At 32.2% G+C, this 9,185-nt stretch overlaps 1 protein-coding gene across 2 annotated transcripts in view; it reads left to right on the top strand.

Annotated features, from left to right (window-relative positions):
* Positions 1-8,766, top strand: part of LOC149078596 (plexin domain-containing protein 2-like) — a 42,971-nt gene extending 34,205 nt beyond the window's left edge. The window contains exons 11-15 of one of the 2 annotated variants that reach the window (XM_089240714.1): positions 274-340; positions 1,297-1,419; positions 3,326-3,462; positions 4,465-8,698; positions 8,740-8,766. In XM_089240714.1, coding sequence (XP_089096840.1) covers positions 274-340; positions 1,297-1,419; positions 3,326-3,462; positions 4,465-4,533 — 396 coding nt within the window. In that variant the 3' untranslated portion in view covers positions 4,534-8,698; positions 8,740-8,766. Of the gene's footprint in view, positions 1-273; positions 341-1,296; positions 1,420-3,325; positions 3,463-4,464; positions 8,699-8,739 lie in introns of those variants that run through there. The other variant, XM_089240715.1, reaches the window with a different exon arrangement.
* Positions 8,767-9,185: the final 419 nt, after the last annotated feature.

Here is a 9,185-nt window from a genome sequence, read left to right on the forward strand (position 1 = left end):
AAGTAACCCCGCTTATGAAGTAATTTTAATTTAATATATGTATTATATGTTTATAAACAATTATTATAATTATTATATGTTTATAAATATTATTGTTTATAATTTTTTATTGTGTTTTTAATTGGGTTGCTGTGTTTTTGAAATATATGACATCAAAAATTTGTTATGGGCATCTTTTTCTCAACCACCTCGTTGGGCATTTTGCCTGTTGTGGCATTGTATTTGTATTTGTATTTTTGAATCAATCTCCATTACTACTGTTGTGTGTTACAGAAAAACTCGGTGAATTGTAGTGCATTGACTCCTGGTAAAGTGAACCCTTTCGTGCAGCCATTTACAGGTAGATTTTTTGAAAGAAATTTCAAGTATGCTGAAATAAAAAAATTTAACTTTATTATGGAAGGTTATTGATCTCTGTTGATTAATTGTATTGAGTAATTTTACACTTGCATCCATGAGTGTGTGGTTGAATTAATTTGATTAAATAATTCCTGGAATTCTTTTAGGTCATATTACTTAATTTTAATTTAATTTAATTTTGAACACGCATTGTGAACTCATTAAATTTCTGAAGTTATTTCTTTTATTTAAATTCATGAGACTTTATTTTGTTTTATGTATATGAATTTGTATCTTATACAAACTATTTTTGCAATCATTTTTTTTTTTCCTTTTAAATTCATCAACAAACATTTTCCAAATTACCATTTCCCATGAAAATCAACCTTAACTGCACTGCATGCAGTTTTCTCTGTAGAATTTTTTCCCACCCTCATTGCAGGAAAAAATCACTTGGGAGCCATAGCAAAAATGGCTAAACATTGTTATTTTCCGCTTCAATTAATCAACAGGAAGAAATAGAAATCCTTTGCTTGTGGTAGTGACATAATAGAAAAAAGAAAATAAACCATTATCTAAAACACTTTATTATGCTTATAAATAAATTATGAAATTCTTTGCCAGGTTGCCCATCCAGCGAAATGGCTGTATGGAGAACACTGTTCACATGTATTTGATTAAATTAAATTTCTTAATTATTCATTTGAAGTGCATGAGTTATATGCAAGTTAATATTTTATTATAGCTTTGTTCTTAGCCTAGTTCCATAATCCAAATCAATCAGAAGAGTTAATTTGATTGAAGACAATTTTTTTTTGCATGAATTGGATTGCTTTATTCTGTTTATAGATTAGTTTTCTTTTATTTGCTTTTATCTATGGCAAGTTCCCCATTTATTTGAAAAGCGCATGTTTTTTTTTTTTTCATTTATTTATTCATTCTGCATGTTTGCATTAGATTCACCGTTCAGAGCATATACAGTTCGACCACCACCCGAAACCCATGACAACTATCCTGATATGGCACCTTTTAAGCCACATTTGCATGATGATGATGAAGTCGTGGCTCATCATGTACAAGGTAAAATTAAAGACAGTATAAATTTATCAAAAAACACCAATTAAACATATTTTTGTACAAAATATTCGTCCATCTACTTGTTGCTGCTGTTTGATTGCTGTTGCTAGCTGTTGACCAAAAATAAGAGTTCATTGAATGCATCTTGAATAAAATCAAATCTTGTTTCCTGCAAAGGAAAAATATTTTAGTTCATGGCAATTTGTTTTTCAGTTAGATCTTGACATTCAGTGTCATGTGTGTATAGCTCCAGTGCTATACCAAGAATTTGGTGAATAATGACCAAAATTTATTTGGGAGATGAATCATCATTTTGTTTTATAAAAATTTAGAAGCAATGTAGATAATTTAGAAGCAAAGAGCTACTACAGTCCACGATGCTCAATGTGATAACACCAGGACTCTGGGTTTCTTATAACAATAACTGAATGATAATTATATCTGAAAGGGTAATTTTCAAGTATGGTGATATCCATTCCATTTGGTTGAATGGGACATGTGGTAAACAGTTATTAGTAAAATGGGACAACAGTTTTTTCCCTTACATAATTGGTTAAAAAATATTTAAAAACTTTTTTTTTAATTCTAAACTGGGACCCTTTTCTCTGAGCTGGAATCCTTTTTGTTATTCAACCAATTATGAGTCATTAGAATTTATCTGCCTATTGCATATCACAAATTACAATGTGTTTTTTAATGTGCAAATATGCTTCATAGATCACTTGAGAAAGTCTCTCTGAAAAATAAATTTGAATCTGGTCAATTGAAAGCCACTGATCAAAAACTTGAAGGGTAGGGCTTTTTCCACCATGCATTAATTTTCTTTCACTATAGGAAGGACATTGCAAAAGCAGTTCCACACATACAAGGATTACATGTGAATTTTTTAAGTATGGAAATGTTTGTGAACAAGGGAAGCAGGAGAGAGAGAATACCTTCTAGCCTCCTGCGTGGTCTTGCAGCTTGATAATGATAACTTACAGGGGGCAAAAATTTTGGTTAAACCTCATTTTCAGAATGTGCAAGAAAAAAAAAAACTTTCGAAGATAAAACAGATAACATTTTCAGAAGTTCTGATAACTATAAATGAATTTTTCTCCATGTTATGATATTAGGAATGTTCTGTTTTTTGCAAAAGTGTTAACAATACCCAAATGATAGTTATCTGTGATTCTCTAATAAGTCATGTGAACTGTAGTAATGAAACAGCATGGTTTTATACTTTGTTCTGCAATAACATTTAATAATCAAAGTCCTTGTTAGCCAAAACATGATTTCCTAACATAGATGAGTATGGGAAATCTCTTAATTTGTTCAGTATGTTGCCCATATTTTAACCCCTTAATTGTGGCATGTTTTAGAAAATTGCATCAAAAATTCATTTTTTTCCTCTTGTTTAATTTTTGGTGTTGCATTACTATAAGAGATTGAACTGTATTTGACTTTCACAGAAAACAAACATTAATTTTCTCCTGCTGCACATTAGATGCAGTGGAAGATAATCTGCACTGAGAAATTCGAATATTTTTGTAACATATAAACCATTGTGATGGTCTAGACTGGCCGTATCCGTGAATGTAGGTGGCATGCCTGAGATCCGCTCTAGTGGCATTAGTGTTCGAGAGTTGTTCGAACGAGGAAGTTGTTGTCATGGTGTCCATGACATGCTGTTGTATTGTAGGCGCTGTTATCTCTCCGATGTAATTTGTGTTTCGCTTAAATAACTTATGCTCTGAACAGCGTGTGGCTACACCATGGATTTTTTTATATTCAGAAAATATTGTAGTAACGAAACTTTCATTTGCTAATTACAGGCACGGAATGGGGGGGGGGTTGACCTACATAAGTATCATATTTTAACTTCATATTACGGTTTTCAAACAAATTCATGATTATTTTCTCTCGCAAGGTGCAAGAGAAGGAGCAATGGGTGTTGGTGGAGTTGTGGCAATTTTACTACTCCTTGGAATAATCTTGGGTGCAGGAGCCTGGGTTAGCTATGCGTATAGAAATCCTCACACATCATCTGGTCAACTATTAATAAGGGTGAGTATGGTTGATACTCAATTTTCCCGTGATTTGAATTGATGTATCAATCCTTCTTGGAATGCTTTCAACAGTAATAAATGTAAGGCCATGTAAAGAAAGATGTAATCTCAACTTGTTAATACAAGATATTGTAAAAACTGGCTGTTATAGTATATGTTCCGAGAAAGAAATATTACATTTGTTTCTATAGCTTAGTTGGTAGAACATGCATCTGGCATATGAGGAACTCTGGTTCTAATCCTGGTAGAGGCAGAGATGAAATTTTTCCTAAAATCAGTATTTCCACATAAAGAGCCAGTTTTCACTATATCTTGTAAATGTGAGGCTGTTAAATAAGACTTTTGAGGATGATTCTGTAAGCAGCTATGAATATTAAATGATACTGGTTTTGCTCATGCTGATTTCTATCGGAATGTAAAATGGTTTTAGAATCTCATAACCATATTTCCAAGCCAAATTTTTATTTCATGTGTTTTGACCTTTTTTCTCTTCTGTGCATGATAGCAATATGTCTTGGACCTGTAAGCCAATGATATATTTAGTGATTTTGTATGTACATAATTGCACCTTGCACGACTTAGAACAAAAATTATTAATGATTCTTATGAAATAAGTATTGCCTTGAACAGTTAATGCAATAATGGAACATAATAGTAATTTTATGAACAACATATGAATAGAAACAGTTGATGTCATGATCCGAACAGAAGTTACATCTCATATATAAATCTATTTGTATGCGTCATTCCAGTGTTCATCAAAAATTTTATTACCATCTCTTTGTCACCTAAGAGATGTCTTATCTAACTAACATATTGATATGCAAATTTAATGAGAGATTATTGTCAAGATACTTTTATGTGGTGATTGTAAAACATTACTGTATTTTTTTTAATGACTTAAAAAAATTATGTTTGGGTGATGTTACTTTAGTCATGAAGATTTAAGCTGTTGCTATCAGTATTTCCATGCAATAAAATTTAGCATTTATTTTTTCAGTACCGTCCAAGCCAGTGGCGATTTAGAAGTGGTGAAGCTCGTTACACAGCTGCATCTGTCCATATGTGAGACCACCATGCATTCAGTGCAGCTATCCAAATGGGGACTTGACTGATCTTATATCTGCCTACGTGTTCACATTCCTGAATATCATTTCTACAAGTGCACTTGTCTCTGCTTACACACACACACACACATATCAGAACATCTGTCAATTTATATTTTATTTGCAAACTTTGAGAAAGTTACTCATATTTCTTATAAAAATCAGAGTATTTAGGTTCGTAATTTTATTTAGCCTGATGACAGATGGTGTGAAAAAAAACTGTTATTGTTTGATTTCAAATTCAAATTGTGATTATTTTCTATTGGCACCTGCCAGAAACATGTTTTTATAAGTATTTTAATGATGGACTTTTATTTCATGCTAATAGTTTTTATTTTAAGATCTATAATTGCAGTAATCCCCCTTCATAAATTAATCATGAAATTTTTTAGACACATCAAAATATCCATATAAAATATAGTGGTTTGCTTACACGACCACATTTTCGATTTTTATTTAGTAAAATAACCTGATGTTTCCCATATTTAGATTTTTTATGATGAAAGAGGTTTTTAGACACTTTTTGTTCAGTGATAACAATTCTTGCATATCAATTAAATTTTCTAACTAGAACAATTAGCATTATTTTCATTTTGAATATAGATTCATAATCAAAATTATTATTTTCCTTGCAGTACAGCCATGTCAATCTACTTTTTTTGATTTTCATTAGAATTTTAAAGCTTGAAACATTTTTTTTTGGTCCAGTTGATTCTACTACAGTTAAAATCCTGTGCAGTAATGCCCCGCATAACTATAATCGCCTATATAATAGTGTCTTTCTCCTGGCACATTTACCATTGTGTTATTATATTCCATAGATGTAATGATACTTTTCTCACAGATCCTATTATCATCGTTATACGAGTTTCACTTTACTGTGTTTTATAAGTTTTAACTTACAAGCAAGCATTTCATATTCATTATAATTCCAGTTTCTAAAAATGTTTTGTCTATCGTTTTACCAAGATCTTTCACGTCCTTGAAAATATGGATTTAGTAGTTTTTATTGCCATGTGTTCATTGTCATGTAAATCTGAATATTTTGGTTTTTTTTTAAATTCTATTTTGTGCACATCAGGGCTAATTAGGATAAGACTTTTTGATGTTAATACATTTAAATATGACTGATCAGACACACTGCGCATCATATCCGAGATATCATGACGTTAATATAGGAAATGTGGTGTTTTTGATGCATTATTTGTGTGTATGATTGATTACTCTGATTTTCTAAATTGGTTTTTGCAATGTCCAGACCAGTGTTCTCAAAGGATATGCAGGGTACTTCAAGATCAGTCTGAGATGAAAATTTGTATCCCAAGGTTAAAATTGTATTGAAAGCCTAGTCTTTGGCACCTTATGTCCATGGGAGGACCCCCACGATGAAGAGATTTGTTACTATGATTTTCAGGATGAAGTATGTTAATTGGCAGGCTGTTAACTCCAGCTAGATAGGGTATCCCAGGACTTCATAATGATGCTATTGAGGCTTTGATTCCTAACCAGTTTGTAGAATGCTGCCTCACTAGTAAAAAGAGTGTGCTGCAAATGAATGAGATTTAAAATTCTCTAGATGTAGTGAACAAAAAAATTTTTGAGACACTGGTCTAAATTGTTTTACCCTTTCATAATTATTTTCACAAAACTGTCAGCCTTGTTTGTTGTGGGGAGAGGGGACAATCAAGTTTGATTTGATTCCCTCTACTGTGAATACCAAAACAGCTATCCTTGATCTTTAATATTTGTGATCATGTAAGAGAAATGAGTAAACATGTCAAAGAAAGACTGATGTTACACTTTTAATCTTAGATTATGATCTGGTCTACAGATATGCCAAAATTTCTCCACTATTTCCCCCCTTTTCATTTTATATGCTTGCGTTTTATCAATCTCAGAAATATTATGATTGTGTCATATTATAAATGTTTTGAGGGTGATTTTTCCCGAGGTAGCTGAGGAGTTATTATATCAACTTGTGGTTTGGTATGGCTGTGTTATGTCTAGATGAAGATCTCAAATCCTTAAAGTGTGCAAATAGTCTGGGATACGCAATCAACCCCCTGTTTCAATCCTATAATTTTTTGGCACTACAATCAGTTTGCCGTTATGTCAAATCATTATTGGGCCTGTATATAGTCTTTCTCTCAATATATATATATATAAATGAAAAATTCGTTCACTGAAAATTTCTGGAGCTATATTGGGTGTTCCATCGTACCTTTTAATCATATGTGGAAGAAAAATTTCCATTTCTTTCTCTTTAAATCACAATACAGTGATAAGCGATTTGCTGTTCGCGATTGGAGCAATTTAAGTCTTTACGTAAAGCATTAGTGAAAGACTTTCCTTTAAATCATAAGTCTTGGTCTAATAAGCTCTTATGTGCATAAAGTGACATAATGTGATAAAATAAAAATAAAAAAAATAGTTACGATTGTTTTGAGTCATAATATGATCTTTTTTTTTTCATGTGTTAAAATCTTTTCATGCATGAAATTATTTTTCTGGCAGGTTATATTTATTTAGGTTTCTGTCACAAATATTTATTTTCCTCTGCCTTTTAAATACAATCATATTCAATGTAACACTCCTCACAGTTTTATGAATTCTTGCCTTGAGTAACAATTATCTCGATCTTTGCAAAGTGGTGGTTCTTTTCCTTCCCCATGGAGTTGCTGAAAGTTGCGAATGAAAAAAGTAGGGAGGGGAAGGTCTAGTAAATCCTGTTCTGGAAGTGGTTGCCCAGAGTTTCGTGCCTTCACATTTTGCTTAAAAAGTTTGAGTATCCAATGGAAATATGTAAGAATATCTCTTGAAAAATGTACATTTGGTAGCACCGATTGCATATATATATATGTATATACTTATATGTATACCTATAAAGAAAAACACCAATGAATGATAGCTGAAAAAAAAATATTTTTGATGCAAAGTTCTTTTTTTCCTATCGAATGAAAGAATTTATCTTTTGTCGAATGGATGGTAACATACATGAATGTGCCATCTTCAACTAGATCAATCGAGAATTACATTAATTTTCATTTAAAAAATGCTGTTAATGTAACTTACGGTGACAGACAGATGCGTTAGAATCAGAAACTCTGCGAAATGCTCTCTTCAAATTTGTTTTGTTATTTTTTATTATATGTATTTTTAATGTAATATCCAGTAGAACCTTGATTATACAGAATTCCATTAAAACTGACATCAGTATCCTTAGTGATGAGAAAATTATCGCAGAATTTCCAAATAATCATACAGATGACAATGAAGACACAACCTTTGCAAGTTCAAGTAAGCAACAGAATCGTTCACAGTGAGAACATTTCGTAGCTGCCAAGTCTTTCAGATTTCCTGGGAGGTTCCCAAATTTCTACTTCATCTCTCAGATCCCCTGAAGTGCTTTTTTTTTCTCCCAAATTTTGACAGTGATAGCAAAAAAAAAATCCTATTTTAGTGGGGGAAAGAATTATTCTCAAATTATTAACCAGAAAAATTTCCTGAATGGTTTTTCTCTTAAAATGGCGTCAAACTTTAGAAGACATGTTTCATTTTAATCAGGGGAAGACAATTTACCAAACACCCAGCATTGGTTTGGCCTCTTGGCAGACGAATTACCTGCTTTTTTTTTTGTTGGCTTGATTTGAGTCTAGTGATAACCTAATTTAACCTACTGTTGGGCGCTAATTGGTGATGTCTAGCATGATGTCACATTTTTCCGATAGGGGTAAGAGATCCTAAAAATTTTACTTTTATTTATAAAAACCCTACTTAATTTTCCAAAAATCCCTTTTATATTTGTTTGTGTACTGTTTTTTTGAACATAATTTTGATCCACATGCAAATCTCCATAATGCTCACTCGCCGAGGTTGGTAGCTGTTACATCATTCATCAAAAGTAATGCTTCCTAAAAGATTTGATGGATTGATGGCCAAATTATTTGTTATGTTGTAAAATTATTCCGGGGTTGCACAACCTCCTGCCCTTCAAGATGTTCCATCTGGCCCGCTGAAGTTCATCCAGTCAAAAAGCATCAATACATATAACACAATCAATGCCTAGGCTGACCATGTTTCCTTTGATAGAAAATATGGGATATTGCCAAAAAAAAGGTCTAATGCAAAGTTGCCAGATACAGCCAAAAAAAAAAATTGCCAAATGCAAGTAAAGTTGCCAGATACAGCCATAAAAAGTGCTGTGAAAAGCAGGTTAAGTTCCCGGTTACAACTAACAAGAGTAAATAAATAAAATATTACTTCAAAGTCTACTAAAGTTATCAGTTACAGCCAAAAAAATGTTGTCAAAGATAAGTAAAATTTCTGAACCGCTTGAATTGTGAAAATGATTACTGCAAGATGGGTACTCAATATAGAAAAAATTGACGCGGCCGAAATTACATGAAAATCTTGTAAAATACAGGTCATATGGATACTTTTTATGTGAGTTTCTGGCCTGCAAGGGACAGAAATATTGCATATCTGGCCACAGCTTTAAAAGGTTGTGTACCCATGTTAAAGGTAACTAGCTATAATACCCGGTGCTAACTAGGTTTTCTCCATGTACTGAAAGCATTAAAAAAGTTCCAAACCATTGTAAAGGAGTAAACATGTC

This window comes from Pholcus phalangioides, unplaced genomic scaffold, assembly GCF_987345545.1.
Source record: "Pholcus phalangioides strain wild (caught in Gottingen) unplaced genomic scaffold, Ppha-v1.0 ptg000013l_1, whole genome shotgun sequence".
NCBI lineage: Eukaryota > Metazoa > Arthropoda > Arachnida > Araneae > Pholcidae > Pholcus > Pholcus phalangioides.